At 43.7% G+C, this 17,273-nt stretch overlaps 1 protein-coding gene across 2 annotated transcripts in view; it reads right to left on the reverse strand.

Annotated features, from left to right (window-relative positions):
* SECISBP2L (SECIS binding protein 2 like) overlaps nucleotides 1–17,273 on the reverse strand; it is a 435,435-nt gene that overhangs the window by 292,531 nt on the left and 125,631 nt on the right. For both annotated transcript variants that reach the window (XM_069222506.1, XM_069222505.1), the window contains exons 8-9: nucleotides 17,100–17,231; nucleotides 5,484–5,567 (exon numbers count right to left, since the gene is read on the reverse strand). In XM_069222506.1, the coding sequence (XP_069078607.1) occupies nucleotides 5,484–5,567; nucleotides 17,100–17,231 (216 nt within the window). The remainder of the gene's footprint in view (nucleotides 1–5,483; nucleotides 5,568–17,099; nucleotides 17,232–17,273) is intronic.

Raw genomic sequence — 17,273 nt, forward strand, 5'->3', positions numbered from 1 at the left:
GGCTCATGACATGGAAGGGCAGGATCTCCAAACACCATGCATAGGGTTACAGAGGTGGAGGGGTGCTTATCGGAGACAGAGGATACGGTTAAATCGCATGGGGAACATTTGGCGCACCTGCAGGGGTTGATAAATCAAGTAAGGGCAAAGGCAGAAAATGCAGAAGGCAGGTCCAGGAGGAACAATCTACGAGTAGTTGGAATCCCCGAAGGTGCAGAAGGCGCCATGCCTACTAAATTCATATGGGATTGGCTGATGAGTTGGGTCCCCAATGTAAGGAAATGCCTCCTTGGCATGATTACCCCCCTGACTTTTTGCCTTTGCTGATGCCAAGTTATGATTTGAAAGTGTGCTGAGGCCTGCTAACCAGGCCCCAGCACCAGTGTTCTTTCCCTAAAACTGTACCTTTGTTTTCACAACTGGCACCCCCTGGCATCAAGGTAAGTCCCTTGTAACTGGTACCCCTGATACCAAGGGCTTTCATGCCAGGGAAGGTCTCTAAGGGCTGCAGCATGTCTAATGCCACCCTGGGGACCGCTCACTCAGCATAGACACACTGCTTGCCAGCTTGTGTGTGCTGGTGGGGAGAAAATGACTAAGTCGACATGACACTCCCATCAGGGTGCCATGCCAACCTCACACTGCCCATGGTATAGATAAGTCACCCCTCTAGCAGGCCTTACAGCCCTAAGGCAGGGTGCACCATACCATAGGTGAGGGCATAGGTGCATGAGCACTATGCCCCTACAGTGTCTAAGCAAAACCTTAGACATTGTAAGTGCAGGGTAGCCATAAGAGTATATGGGTCTGTCATACACGAACTCCAGAGCACCATAATGGCTATACTACTGAAAACTGGGAAGTTTGGTATCAAACTTCTCAGCACAATAAATGCACACTGATGCCAGTGTGCATTTTATTGTGAAATACACCCCAGAGGGCATCTTAAAGATGCCCCCTGAAAAGATAACCGAATTCCAGTGTGGGCTGACTAGTTTTGCCAGCCTGCCACACACCAGACATGTTGCTGGCCACATGGGGAGAGTGCCTTTGTCACTCTGTGGCTAGTAACAAAGCCTGTACTGGGTGGAGGTGCTTTGCACCTCCCCCGGCAGGAACTGTAACACCTGGCGGTGAGCCTCAAAGGCTCACCCCCTTTGTTACAGCGCCACAGGGCATTCCAGCTAGTGGAGATGCCCGCCCCCTCCGGCCACAGCCCCACTTTTGGCGTTCCCATTGTCTAAAGGTTGCCCACAATCCAGACGATTTGAAATGGGTGGTGCTCGATGCACCCACTGGACAGAGTAATGTGACACACTTGTTGTTCAGACTCTAACAACGTTGGGTCTACAGACTTCAGACACATGTTGTTGGCCTTAATGATATACCCTGGATTAGCCTGTCTCAAAAGAATTAACAGTATCTGTTTTATTAGCACGACTATGTTGTTCAATTTTTGGGCTCCCAGACCTTTGATGCCCACTTTTTGCTGTTCACTTGTTATTGTGACTTTTAGGTTTTTCACCTAGATCTATTTCCTCAGAGACTGTTTGGGCGAAACATACCCATCCCTACTTGCTTTAAGCTTAGATGTTTATTACATTCTGATTAAGGGCTAGTGGCCTGTCTATTTCATTTCAGATGTCCCCATCATAACATTTGAATTGACCTTTTCATCTTCCTTCTTTGATTTTCTAGTTCCAATATGGCCCCCATATCGATAACAAGTAGTCCGTTTTCTATGTCATGATTCTCAATGTACTTAACAGTCCTTCTACTATTTCTGTGCCACAGGTCGGGGAAACGCTGCACTTCCGCGTTCCCCGGGCTTAAAATGCTGACCCTACCCACAGCACACATAATTTCAGGAGGACACTCTGGGGTAGGTGTGGCAAACGGGAGTGTTCCAAGACTCTGTAAGTAAACGCAGTCCCTCGCTCCCCGTTATCTTTTTGGTGTGGCACTTTGAGTGCGTGTTTGACTGAGTCGTGGTGCATCAGCCTGTCCCTCTGCATTTTCACTTCAACCGGTATTTTACCAACCGGGCCGGGTATGCTAGTTCTAAACCCCCGACGCTGAGAATTTCAGCGCCAGGGTTTTATGTTTGATTGGGTTGATGACATGTTTAAAATCCTGTTTTTTCACTATATGTTTGATTATATCAGGGGCACTATTTTGATTTATGCTCAGTCTGGCTCTAAACTCTTTTTCCATCTATACATGATAATTGCCTGCCTACTTGATTTTTTTACCTGACTAAGTTAACTATCTGGTGTCAATTGAACTGTACTTAAAATTGACAGAAATTGTTCCAATTGTAGTATGTTTTTCCTTCTTGTACCTAGTAGGGACAACTACATGCATGTGCCTCCTATGGAGCCCTTCCTACATCAGGGGATGGTAAGCTCTCTTTTCCGTTTTCACATTGTGCCATTGGTTTGTCACTCATTGTGTGCACTAATCCAGCACTGGTCACTGCTATTGTTACTTTCAGTACTTATGCCGTCTTACTACTTCTTTTAGGGCAACCTTATTGGGTTATTGTGACTGGACGGACAGTACGCTTCATTGTAAGTGACTGCAACGTTTGGCTTGATTCAATAGATCTTTGGTAAACCTCCTTACAATGTTTTGATTTGATTGTCACAGGAGAAGTATCCATATATGTTGTATGGTCCTGAAGAAGCGTCAGTGGATCTATGAGACCGTGAGACGCGAAACATGTAGACCTATATACTAGTGGCTTAGAGACAATTTCTCGCCCCCACTATATTTGGAAAGTGTTTGAGCATTATCTCATTTGACTACTTTCATCATTTTTTAACCTTGGTCTTGTCCCCTCTCTATCCATTAAAAGTGAATCCTTCCTTTAGGGGTACAGAACCAATTTTAAACTCTCTCCTGTTTTGAAATATGACCTGCCTGTAGTCCATCACGGCAGTTCCATTAAAAAGATCTCCGGCAAAGAGTTCCCTTATGGGGAGACCGTCAGACATTGCAGCGCCGGTCTGACTAGAAACACCCCGATGATGAAGCATGACATCTAATCGGATGTGTGAGGGCTCTTGCTCCTGAACTTTAGGGTTGCCCCTTTTCCGCCTAGGAACAGTGTATCTATTTTTGTCCATAGTCACTGTGGGAGATTATACACTGGACCTTTAATTCTCCCTGTCCCTTCTTTTTGTTATTGTTACTTACCTCACAATCTAACCAATATTTACCTCCCCCAGGAACTGTTGATTTTTGCACTGTGTACTTTTAAAATAGCGTATTGCCATTTTAACAAAAACTGTATGTGATATTGCTCTAAGTAAAAGTTCCTAACTCACCTGTGTGGAGTACCTTGCATTTTACGTATTTACTTCAAATCTTGAACTTGTGGTTCTAAAAATAAATTAAGAAAATATATTTTTCTATATAAAAACTATTGGCCTGGATTTAAGTCTTTGGGTGTGTGTTCCTCATTTATTGCATGTGCGTGTACAACAAATGCTTAACACTGACCTATAATAAGCCTACTGCTCGACCGCCCTACCACAAAATAGAGCATTAGAATGATCTAATTTTGCCACTATCTTACCTCTAAGGGGAACCCATGGACTCTGTGCACACTATCTCTTACTTTGAGATAGTATATACAGAGCCAACTTCCTACAGGCAACATGACAGAACAGTATGCACCACAAAAATGCAAGCACAGGGTTCACTATCTCCCAATGGTAGACAGCAACATGATGGGGAGCACTGCCAACTCCCTTCAGGGCAAACACCCTCAAAATACTGTCTTGGATTGTGAACTGAATTCTGGACAAAGTCAAAAGGAGAGCGGTCCTCCACTCGGCATTGAGAACGGAGGCGGACATAACACTTATTTTAATGGGCAATCATTGTCCTTTTTTGGTCCGCAAAGGATACTCCCAGCCTTACTATGCGGGGTTTCACAGGGGTTTCAGGGGCACAGTGATACTGATTAGAAAAAGAACTCCACTGATGATCAAACACACCTGGACAGATAATATAGGTCAGTATGCGGCGGTTACCAAGACTCTTCAGGGTCAGCCCATATCTATTATAAGCGTCTACGCCCCACCTCCGCTCACCATGGGATTTCTGGCTCAGTTAGGAGGGCTACTTAAAGCCCTGCTGGAGGCCCTATGGGTGTTGGGAGGAGACTTAAATGGGAAATGTAACTCCATATGGACCGATCCCTGGCCAGGGCGGGTGGGGGGGTCCACCCAGTTGGCAACCTTTATACGTAATCTGAATTTTGTAGATGTATGGAGGGTGCAACATCCATCCGAGAGAGGCTATACCTTCTACTCAGGCGCCGACCGCACCTTTTCTAGGCTGGATTACTTTCTCATGCCCGCAACAGAGTGCCATAGGGTAAAAGAGTTAAGACTATCACCTGAGCAAATCAATGACTGAGAACTTCACAAGATTTTTTATGTTGGAGTCTGTTGAGATTATTGCAGTCCTTACAAGAAGTGCCAAGTCAAAGCATACAGACTAGTCAAAGAACTCAAACAAGCTGCTTTATCTCAAGATTGTGAGACTGCAGTTGTGCTTGAATGTAACATTTCTGTTTGCACATAATAATCCGCAAAGCATCTGTGGAATACCTTCCCTGTAGTGCTGCACATTTGCTACGTATAGCACTGAGTTGTGGAGAGATTACGTTTTTATATTTATCTTAAAAGAAAAGCACTGGACTGGACACTTGTCTATACCTTGAATGCATGAATTCAGAGTCTCTACCTGCCATAACACCGGCCTGAGAAACCTTTGACTAGTTGCCTTCCTGAAAGTCAAGTCCACCAGTGATGTACTTGGCCCAGTTTGCAGAGCTACAGTAGGGGAGATTCCTGCTTTCAAGCAAGACAGCACCTTTCCTGCCCTGGTGCTTGAAATTAATATGGAGGAAAAGCAAGGTATCGAAATTGTTCTGTGCACTAAAATGACCAATTGCTGAAGAAGCCATTACATTTTCTTATCTTCCTTTAATAGATATTTTTGGTTTATTACCACGGAAAAGCCTTGTCCTCTGAATGATTTGGCTCAGTTCAAAACCAGGAACTAACTGCTGGAACCAGTTCCAGAACAAAGATGCCTTGCTTTACTACTGTGACTAGCCCAAACTGATGGGGGCTCATGCTCCTCCATGCATGGTCAGAAAAGCATTTTCTAAATCATGGAAAGCAATAAGAAACCTTAGAAGAAAATGTGGCATTTGTGCAAATCTCCTAGCAAACTACCTGGTGCTCTTTTTCAAAGAGCATGTATGACTGGCTCATAATCAGTGCAGAGGGTAGGGGTAGAATGGGTATGAGGGGTGTGGGGGAAGGGAGGTGTGGGTTTAAACTCCAATTAATGTAATTCAGAAAAATGTAATCTGTGCAATTTTACCTTGAAATATTTATATAAAGGGTACGGCTTATACATCTCATATCATTACCATTTTTAATTATTAACATTTTACTTACTACTTTTCCAGTAATTTTTGCCTGGATGTTCTCATTCTTTGTACTCCTGATGTCACTTGTTAACTCAGGAAATTCATCTTCATTCTATAAAATGAGGAACAAATATGGAAGCAACTGAATTAAAGTTAAACATATGCGTTAACTGAATCAAAAGTAAACATATGCTACATCAGACAGTGATGGTAACAGAGATAGACCCTTCAGAAAGAACTAAGAGATGAAGGCATACATTCATGGTTATGCTGCAACATAGGTGTTATTCCCCTACACCCACCCGTCACAACTTGTTGAAATTACCGGAAACTAAAAGGAACGACCAGCTAAAGTTTATTCAAAAGAGGCTGTCAAATTCAAATCATCGGTCACAAAGATACCGCCACACAGCCAGGTACTGCGCATACTTGTACATCACCAAACATTCCCATATAATAACAGTACAGTTTATCAAGCATGCCAAGTTGAAGAATTTCTAAAAGGAAATATTTGGGTCAGGTTTGAGAAAAAGGAAGAGCTTCAACTGAGAGTGGCAGAACTACAATAAAATTAAAATGTTTTTTTTACTCCTGCACCCGGCTCTGCCTTCCCCCTAAATGTTTGGGAACCACATTTTAGGATTTCTAGGAAGAACAGAGATGCCCAAGCAAGCTCCAATAAATTAAGATTTCAAAACATCATGGCCGTGAGAACAATCCTTTCTTGGCGCACACACAGGGAGCAAAGATAGCAAAACTGATGTTATGTAAATCAAAAGTCTAAGTAAAACAGAAATACATAAGGAGTAGGCTATGTTGATGACAGCATTTTTTTTTTTTTTTTTTTTTTTTTTTAAGATGGAAGGCCACAAATCATTCTTCTTTTCTAACAGAACAAGAATTTCATTACTTAGGGAAAAAGGTCACAAATAAAAACGAAAGGTTTTTGCTCTGAAAAGAGGTGTGAGCACTTTAAAACAGGACATTAACTTGCCCTACCCAAGTTGACTGTACATACAGTCTATATTTTGCAAAATTAAGTTCAACAATAATTTAAAAAACTGGTAAAAGTATTTTCTTTGTAATAAGAACAGGCAGTACTACTTTTATTCACATTTGTCTTCCTTTATTCTCACTTTACCTGGAGAGATTACTAAATTAGCAAGCATACTGAAATTTTGCAAACTACTTAATGCCTGCCCTGTAAAGTCTCTCACAGGCTACCTGACACATTGGCTCAATTTGCAAGCTCAGTTTTTCATTTGCAACATGAAATGGTTTACAGTTGCTCTCTTATTAAAGCACACCTTTACTGATTCTTATAGATCTGGCAAACGGCTGCTCAGACAGAACTCTGCAATACATGGTTATCGCACATCTACAAAGTTTTCTAGAGTGTTCTCACGGTCTATAGGACTTTCAAATTAGACAAAATTATTTAATGTTGTTAAAACTGGATTAATCCGCTTCTTGAACACACTCAAAAAAGCTTATTTCTTGTTTTCTCATGTGTTCTTATTGTACTCCTTTCTAGATACTCTTTATGGTAATAAGGATTCCAGAGATGCAAAGAAATGCAATGACCAATTTTTCAGGAACCAGGCTCTGAAATTCAGCAACTGCACAAGTAAAGAGTCAGATTTCACACCACAAGTCAAAATATGAGCGAGAATCTGGGAACTGCTGTGTAACAGGGGAAAGCTGCCTGAAGGGGAGAAAAGGAAAAGACAAAAAGAAGCCAAATGTATTATTCTCTGGATGGTGCATTTCTGAAGGAGATACAAAGAAAAGCTACAGGCAAGAGCCTACTCTAAAAAACAGTTTACTTACTTACTTCTTCAGAGGTAAATACCAGAGAGAGTGATTTAGAATCAGGAAACTTTTTTCCTTTGCTGGGTCAATGACAAAACATTCAACAACAATTCATACAGCTAAACTTGTAGTGAATCAATTTGATGGCTGCCACACCAAGCCACAAACTTGTCTCGATACACAGATTTCGTAGATGGTGTAGGAAGTTGGCTCTGTATGTGCTATTTCAAAGTAAGGAATAGCATGCACAGAGTCCAAGGGTTCCCCTTAGAGGTAAGATAGTGGCAAAAAGAGATAATACTAATGCTCTATTTTGTGGTAGTGTGGTCGAGCAGTAGGCTTATCAAAGGAGTAGTGTTAAGCATTTGTTGTACATACACACAGGCAATAAATGAGGAACACACACTCAGAGACAATTCCAGCCAATAGGTTTTTGTATTGAAAAATATATTTTCTTAGTTTATTTTAAGAACCACAGGTTCAAATTCTACATGTAATATCTCATTTGAAAGGTATTGCAGGTAAGTACTTTAGGAACTTTGAATAATTACAGTAGCATATATACTTTTCACATAAAACACAAATAGCTGTTTTAAAAGTGGACACAGTGCAATTTTCACAGTTCCTGGGGGAGGTAAAGTATTGTTAGTTTTAGCAGGTAAGTAAATTACCTACAGGTTTCAGTTTTGGGTCCAAGGTAGCCCACCGTTGGGGGTTCAGAGCAACCCCAAAGTTACCACACCAGCAGCTCAGGGCCGGTCAGGTGCAGAGGTCAAAGAGGTGCCCAAAACACATAGGCTCCAATGGAGAGAAGGGGGTGCCCCGGTTCCAGTCTGCCAGCAGGTAAGTACCTGCGTCTTCGGAGGGCAGACCAGGGGGGTTTTGTAGGGCACCGGGGGGGACACAAGTCCACACAGAAAGTACACCCTCAGAAGCGCGGGGGCGGCCGGGTGCAGTGTGCAAACAAGCGTCGGGTTCTCTGTAGGTTTCAATGGGAGACCAAGGGGTCTCTTCAGCGGTGCAGGCAGGCAAGGGGGGGGGACTCCTCGGGGTAGCCACCACCTTGGCAAGGGAGAGGGCCTCCTGGGGGTCACTCCAGCACTGAAGTTCCGTTCCTTCAGGTGCTGGGGGCTGCGGGTGCAGGGTCTTTTCCAGCCGTCGGGACTTTAGAGTTCAGGCAGTCGCGGTCAGGGGGAGCCTCGGGATTCCCTCTGCAGGCGTCGCTGTGGGGGCTCAGGGGGGACAACTTTGGTTACTCACGGTCTCCGAGTCGCCGGAGGGTCCTCCCTGAGGTGTTGGTTCTCCACCAGTCGAGTCGGGGTCGCCGGGTGCAGTGTTGCAAGTCTCACGCTTCTTGCGGGGATTTGCAGGGGTCTTTAAATCTGCTCCTCTGTAACAAAGTTGCAGTTCTTGTGGAGCAGTGCCGCTGTCCTCTGGAGTTTCTTGTCCTTCTTAAAGCAGGGCAGTCCTCTGAGGATTCAGGGGTCGCTGGTCCTGGGGAAAGCGTCGCTGGAGCAGGTTTCTTTGGAAGGCAGGAGACAGGCTGGTAGGACTGGGGCCAAAGCAGTTGGTGTCTTCTTTCTTCTTCTGCAGGGGTTTTCAGCTCATCAGTCCTCTTCTTCTTGTAAGTTGCAGGAATCTAAATTCTTAGGTTCAGGGAAGCGCTTAAATACTAAATTTAAGGGTGTGTTTAGGTCTGGGGGGTTAGTAGCCAATGGCTACTAGCCCTGAGGGTGGGTACACCCTCTTTGTGCCTCCTCCCAAGGGGAGGGGGGGCACATCCCTATTCCTATTGGGGGAATCCTCCTTCTACAAGATGGAGGATTTCTAAAAGTCAGAGTCACCTCAGCTCAGGACACCTTAGGGGCTGTCCTGACTGGCCAGTGACTCCTCCTTGTTTTTCTCATTATCTCTCCTGGACTTGCCGCCAAAAGTGGGGGCTGGGTCCAGGGGGCGGGCATCTCCACTAGCTGGAGTGCCCTGGGGCACTGTAACACGAAGCTTGAGCCTTTGAAGCTCACTGCTAGGTGTTACAGTTCCTGCAGGGGGGAGGTGTGAAGCACCTCCACCCAGAGCAGGCTTTGTTTCTGTCCTCAGAGAGCACAAAGGCTCTCACCGCATGGGGTCAGAAACTCGTCTCTCAGCAGCAGGCTGGCACAGACCAGTCAGTCCTGTACTGAACAATTGGGTAAAATACAGGGGGTATCTCTAAGATGCCCTCTGTGTGCATTTTTTAATAAATCCAACACTGGCATCAGTGTGGGTTTATTATTCTGAGAAGTTTGATACTAAACTTCCCAGTATTCAGTGTAGCCATTATGGAGCTGTGGAGTTTGTTTTTGACACACTCCCAGCCCATATACTCTTATGGCTACCCTGCACTTACAATGTCTAAGGTTTTGCTTAGACACTGTAGTGGCACAGTGCTCATGCACATATGCCCTCACCTGTGGTATAGTGCACGCTGCATTAGGGCTATAAGGCCTTCTAGAGGGGTGACTTACCTATGCCACAGGCAGTGTGAGGTTGGCATGGCACCCTGAGGGGAGTGCCATGTAGACTTAGTCATTTTCTCCCCACCAGCACACACAAGCTGGCAAGCAGTGTGTCTGTGCTGAGTGAGGGGTCCCTAGGGTGGCATAAGACATGCTCCAGCCCTTAGAGACCTTCCCTGGCATCAGGGCCCTTGGTACCAGGGGTACCAGTTACAAGGGACTTACCTAGGTGCCAGGGTTGTGCTAATTGTGGAAACAATGGTACATTTTAGGTGAAAGAACACTGGTGCTGGGGCCTGGTTAGCAGGGTCCCAGCACACTTCTCAGTCAAGTCAGCATCAGTATCAGGCAAAAAGTGGGGGGTAACTGCAACAGGGAGCCATTTCTTTACAGATGGTCACCTGGCTGCCAGATGAACATCAACAACTGGAAGCTACTCAATCTCCACTCATGGCGGTGCAGAGTGGTGGGGCCCAGATGCAGGACCATTCCCTGCTGCTGCGACAGCAGATCTTCCCGAAGCAACAGTTTGACTGGACCACCGATGCTCAAATCCAGAAGCTCTGGATACCACACCTTCCTGGCCCAATCCAGAGCCAAAAGGATGACCTGGCCCGGTCGGGCTTCATTTTCTTCAGACTTTGAGCTAAGACAGGCAGAGGCAGAGGAATGGGTCTCTGAGACACAGTCTCCTTGGAAACTCCCTCATTTTCCATGGAATTATATTTATTATTTGAATTGCAACATGAACTTCAGTCAACATGTTGACAAAAATTACTTCCAAACAAATCATAAAGTTAGCATATCTCAACACAATTACCAGACAATAACCAAATTGTTCAACGTTGTGTTAGACTACATATACAGTTAACATAAATAATACAAAACCATGAGAATATACATAATTACAACGAATGATTTAAACATGGAAAAAGAGGAAGGTATCTGTATGAAGGCTTCTTATATGGTGTATAGTTTAATACACAGATCCTGATGTTTGTAGTGATATAGTTCACTGTTCAGTTAATGTGGTTTCGTGCAGGAGTGCTACTTTAGTGTCTGTGAGCCATGCCACTATTTGTTTATAATAGAGATTCTTATGTGTCCAAGGCACACGAGTACCCCATAGCTCTCCGCCTATGCGTTTTGATTTCTTGTGGGAACTTTAATTTTAACAACCTATTCCCCAGGATATATTAAAGGGAACAGTGTTGGGAAATCAAATTCTTTTATCAAGGTGTATTTTTTCTGTTTGGTTTAGTGTTCATTTGTAAATGAATGATTATGACCTGCTTCTGGATTCTTTTAAATGATGTAAGGCCAGCGCTTCTTGGTAACGTCAGAGAACCTTAGTACACAATTCCTTTTACAGTCTAAAAAGAGTATTGTTTTTAAAAAAATAGAGAAGGTCACCCTGCATCTTGGTTAACTACATGTACTCGTGCAGTGCATCCATCTGCAGTTTGTTTAGAACAGAGTACCCTGAACCAAAGAAGCCACCAATGGATGCCAAAAGAGTTGGAAGGAATACCAAGAGCAGGCACGGGTACACAGTTAACAGAGACTCAGGGCGACTGTCGCCGCTTTTCCAAACAATCAATCCCTTTATACTGTAAACGGAAATTTTTAATAATGGTTTGTTAACATCACCTAGGCATGGCACTGAAGTACGACTTAATGACCGGCCTAAGCAATCGATTGCGGTGAAACACAAAATCTGCTGGAACCTAGCCGTCCTTTATGGTTTTGGCTAATGACAGTCATAAGTCCCTCAGAAATGGTGGCAGGATTTGAGCAACTGTATCCAATAAAGCATGACTGCAGCAGCTGACGAGGCACCTGGCACTGACTGAAAGTAAGGGAAGGCTAGCAGAACAGAACATGTATTTCCCAAAGGTATCCATGTGTTTAGACTCCCATTCAGGAGTCACCGCAGGAAAGGCTTTAGAGTTGGCTCTCCTGGTGTACACCTGGAATACCAGACTCTCTGGTGTAGGCTGTTGGGTCAAGATGGTCTGTGGCAACGTACTATCTGCTTGTTGACAAGGAGACCAAAGCATGGCTTTATCCAAGTGCTGAGGAGGGTATCTATTAATGACTTGTTAAATGCAAAGAAAGGTTTACTAGGCACTGACCAGGCTTAAGAACCTGTGTCAGACCATCAGGATGATGTGCACCACTGTATTCAACAACGAAGTCGCACACACAGAATACTTAACCGCACAGTGCAAGACCACAACTCACTGTGGGTCGATGGCATGGGGGCCATCAATGGGCCCCAATCCCCAAATGGAGACTTCTGACCTCCCATGTAAATGAGGCAACATTGAAAGCATCTTTGGGTGCAGCAATCATTGAATAATTCCAGTTTAATCAAGGCACAGCCCAACACACCAAACATGGAATGGGAAGCATTCAAGGCAGGAATGCAGGGTTTGTTTTATCAAGAAGTCTACTGGAGTTAGGAAATGTTAGGAAATCACTAGAAAACCACTGTACTGGACTAAAGAACAATCAATATACATGCCCTCCAGACGAACCTCCTGATTAGACCTAGGTTAGTAGTGATGAGGGAAAAACATGCAACCTGAAGGGAACAGCTAAGGGCCTGGCAAAATAGGAATACCTGAACACTAACTGTGCAGAGGGGCTAGAGCGGAATGAATACTGGCAAAGGTGTGTAGTGAAGTGCGATAGGACATGCTTAGAGTCTCCATTTTTACAAGCACATTTTTAATGTAGCATTTCTTTTCTGTCGGTAACTTTTCGCATGGCTCTTTGTTTATGTGATAATGAACTGCAAAATCAATGTGCACGTTGCTTACTAGAAAGTACTGATGCCATCTAGTATGTACATTCTGTCCAAGGCTGAACACACAGAACAAGATGCCTAAACATTCAGATTGTCTTTGGAGACAGTAACGCATTTGTAGACATACCACAGCGCAGAGCTGGCACCTCTGACAAAGTGTGACAAGGATTGTGCCTGAATTATAAAAACTGACTGAGCCATAAGCGACAGTGGAATACTTTGCTGGTCCTATCCTGGATCGTGGCACGCAGTGCCTGAGATGCAGCTTGGCTGACTCTGATGCTGATCCTGAATCTGACCTCTACCCTCCACAGGACCAATAGCCTACACTACACCAGATTGGCTTCCTGGCATCCTGGTACATCTTACCCTGGTATGGGGGTTGAGGTTTTCTCAAAAGATCTGGGAAAGGGTCCTCTCACTATGCTCTCAGCAGTGTAGGTAGTTACAGATAAGAGTTACAGATAGGAATATACTAACACAATCATAGAACCATCATTAAACTGTTTATCTATTTCACCATCTTTGTGATGCTGTTACCATGCTCGGTTCTCAATTGTCTAGTAATTGCAGCTCATGTTTGTTATGCAAGAATACAATTACTGCTCAAAACAACATTTTCACATTCTATCCTATCCTATGCCTAATCTTGGGTACTCTTACTGGCAACAAGAGGTAGATCGGTTTCCACTATTTTTTTGGAAATCCGAGTAGTCATGCTAAAGGCTGTGGAAACCATATGGTAACATTGTGTGTTTAGGGGTTCAGACAGGCACTGTGAGCTATCTGGGAATCACGTCAACATTTCCTGATGGCGTACACAGAATAAGTCTGTATGCCCCAATGTTTACATTGACCAAATACACAGTTCTACTTTATTGGTGGGAACCACATAACAGCTGATAAATCGGATGAAAGGAGATACCGAATCATTCTGATTAGGAACACCATGGGCGAAGTGATGCTATCTCGGCGTTCTATCCATAAAGGTTTTGTCCAACATTACCAGGAGTTATATGGGTAACAGACTCATGCTTCAGGGGATGAGATAGAGATCATCTTAAACTGAGCTTCACTAGCCCGACTGGATGCTCAAACAAGCAAAGCCCTGGAGGAAAGTATTTCAGAAATAGAACTCAGAGAAGCCCTGAAAGAATTGTCACACAGCAATACACCGGGGACAGATGGGGCTGCCAGCAGAATTTTACCAAGCCTACATGGCTCAGTAGGGAAGCAAAACTGGTTTCCATGTATGCTTTTTGCTGGATACCACTGGAGAAGCCCGGATTGTTTAAATTCCCAAGCCCAACATGATAGATGTGGCAGTATACAGACCCTGTTTGTTAAACCTGGACTATAAGATCCTCAGTAAAAAGTGTTAGCCAATCACTTACAACCGCATTTGGCGAAACAGGTACCTCATGATAAAAGCTGCTTTATTCCCCAGCATAACACCAAATCTAACATTAGGTGACTGTTTAGGATATGATACAATATTCTTGAACAACACCGTACAGTTTTGGTACTGACCATAGACATATGCAAAGCATTTGATAGTACGGAGTCGGGTATCTGAGGGCCGTCATGAGGCAAATTAATTTAGATCTGGGATGGGACAAGTGGGTTGCATTACTGTACTCTGATGGTCGGGCTAGGGTTTGAGCCGGATGATACATATCCGAGGCATTCTGAAGGCACAGGGGAACACACAAGAGATGTCTACTGATTTCAATACTCTTAACGCTGGCGGTGGAGCAGTTTGCCAGAGTGACAAGGATGGAGGGGGTGAGAAAAGGGATCCTTCTATGGGATTCTGAGAACGTAGTTCTGCTATAAGCTGATAATATGCTCCTGTATGTTTGGGAAACAAAGACAGGAGTCCAAAGGAGTGTTAGGATCTTGGGAGATCTGGGAAGGATATCTGACTTTAGAGAGATGAATTTGAGAAGTGTTCTGAAGGGCAAAGTGGGCTTCTGGCATTCCCTGAAATTACTGATAATGGCCAGAATAAAAGATGGTGATACTACAATGGGTGCTAAATTACCTTGTGAACCTGCCGATCTGATTGCATCAAAGTTGCTTCGGAGAATGGAATACTTTGATGCAGGATCTGATCTGGGATGGGGAAGGCAACAGGTTTTGCTGGGTACACTGAAATGCCCAATGGACATGGGAGTCCTGAGGCCTACATTCTGAGATATACCTCTTGGCAAGTCGAACTTCAGCGACTAGCCCAATGCCTTGGAGGTCTCAAATGTAGCAGAAATGGGTGAAAATAGGAGACCCACAATGTATATGAGGTCTGATCACACTTATGCTTGGAATATGGTTGAAGCTGATGCAGTGGCCTTCCCTGTTTGTCATTGCACTCCATTGCTGGAGAGCAGCGGTCAAAAAGACCCATCAGCAATCACTATATAAGCCCGTCTTGCCTTTGACAGGATTGCCCACCTCTGCAGGGGATACTATACGGAAAGGAGGCTAAGGGAATGAAACCGAGTGGGAATTGAGACTGAGTGACTGATACTTTGGGGAAAAAGCTTCGCTCTATTGACACTGTAGTCGAGGAAGACAGTCTATCCAGGACATTTTTGACATACGCTGTGCAAATGCGGTCACTGCACCAGTTATGGGGACAGAGCCTACCAGAGGTGCACATGCATGAACTCTACCAGATTGTTAACTTTTGGTGGCGGACGCAGAATAGCACTGTGACTCTACAAAACATAATGACATTAACTGATCTATCAACAATTTGACCCAGCTGGGAAGGTACGGTGGGCAAAGCGTTCAGGGGGAAGGAGTGGAAGTTTTCCTTGAACATCCGAAATAAATATAAGCAATTAAACTACCTCCATAATATACACCTTATTACCCATAGATTAAATGTCATGAAAAAGACGGATAATACATGTTGCCCCTTTGTTCATTACTTTGTCCTTTGTTCATTACTTGATGTTGACTTTAAGCACATACATGGCGTGAAGCAGCTGAAATATAAAGCTCTTCTGGACTAGGATTGCCGCAGATATGGAACGCAGGCTAAATAGAAGGGACTTGCTAAAAATGGAAATGTGTCTACTGGGATTATAAAACACAGGGCGGAAAAGAAAGTGAGCAATAGATTCTTAGACCTGGCCCTGGTTGTAGCGCACAGGGACATAGAACTATACTGGAGCTCACCAGAGGGACTTCCACACAACAGGTGGAAGAGGGCAGTGGAGAGCTGGGGCACAGCAAAGGGAGCTGCTACACGAACTGAAGAGCAAGGGGGAGTCCACAGAAAAGCTATATCGGACCTATGGATGGAAGTGATAATGTTCTTTATGAGGGAGGGAAGAAGGGTGGTGCCGAAAACGACTGGAAACCTAAAACAGAGAGCCTATAGAAAGGATTATGACCTTCTAAATTAGAAAATCAATTATCATACTTAAGCCATGAGATAAGGTGTTCACCACTAAATAGACCACCAAAAAGAGCTGGGAAGAAAGAAAAAAAAAAAAAAAAGAAGTTAGAAAAAATATTTACTAATGACAACCACAAGCCTCATCATTTGGTCTCACCTTTGTATTCTTCACGTTCAGCAAATAAAAACCACTGCTCTCATTTTCTTTTATTTTGCTTCCAAGCTTACCTGTCCAGGACAATTGTGTTGCCACCCATTTAGTGATGCTGCAACAATTCATTTTCTATTTAATCATGTATCTATTTATTACTTTACTCCTACTGTACAAGAGGAATGCAAATTACTCTTTCCAATGCACTACTCTGAGTCACCCTGTACCTTTCTCAATCTATCCTCTATCTGACTTATCCCGACCTCATTCTAGGACTATGATCTCAAAATAACCCTTCCTAGACTCTTCCCTTCTGGCTCACCCCAAACCTCAGTTTACTACTATGATCTCCCAAACAACCCTACTACAATTTTCTTTTGTGTATCTCTCCTTTGACTCATCCCAACCCACATTTTACTATTATGATTCACCTAATCCCTTCCTCCAAACTCTTCCTCCCTCCATCTTTTACTTATCCGAAACCTCATCTTACTAGTATGATCTCCCAATTAACACTTTCTAGATTCTTCCCTCTTCTATCCCTCCATTATTCTATCCACTCCAACTAATACTCACATGCCACCATTCAAATGAACTTATATTTCCCTGTAATAATACACTAATGGGTTCTGGAGTAGCGTGCTACTTGCTGAAAAGTGCTTAGATGCCTCATCAGGGGGTAGTAAGCGCTACATAAATGCAATTACAAACAGGTGATTCAAAATTATGACGTAATCGCAAACAATAGACAGTAAAAAGTAGAATAAGGATGCTTACAATGGTATAATGAAAAATAGATTTTATGGAAAACCCGTGTGTTAATCAAGTGAGAATAACTGTGTTAACTGAATGAAGGATCATATCAGTTAAATCAGAAAAAATCCTTAACTATTAGGTGGGATACAGCGGTTCAGCCTCAAACACCATGCACAAATTCTCATTGAAAAGGTGACAGAGAAAATCTTTACCTCAAAATACAAAGGTTCTGGACTGTGGTCAACTCTGCTGGAATGATTTGCTGTCAGTTGCTTATCAAGCCTCTTCTGTATGTTCTGCCTTCTCTCGGATGATGTGCTATGTCCTCTGCATCGAAAAACATTCTAAATAAAAAAATTAACATGTAAATTGTAAAACATCAACAT

Source organism: Pleurodeles waltl, chromosome 3_1 (assembly GCF_031143425.1).
Source record: "Pleurodeles waltl isolate 20211129_DDA chromosome 3_1, aPleWal1.hap1.20221129, whole genome shotgun sequence".
NCBI lineage: Eukaryota > Metazoa > Chordata > Amphibia > Caudata > Salamandridae > Pleurodeles > Pleurodeles waltl.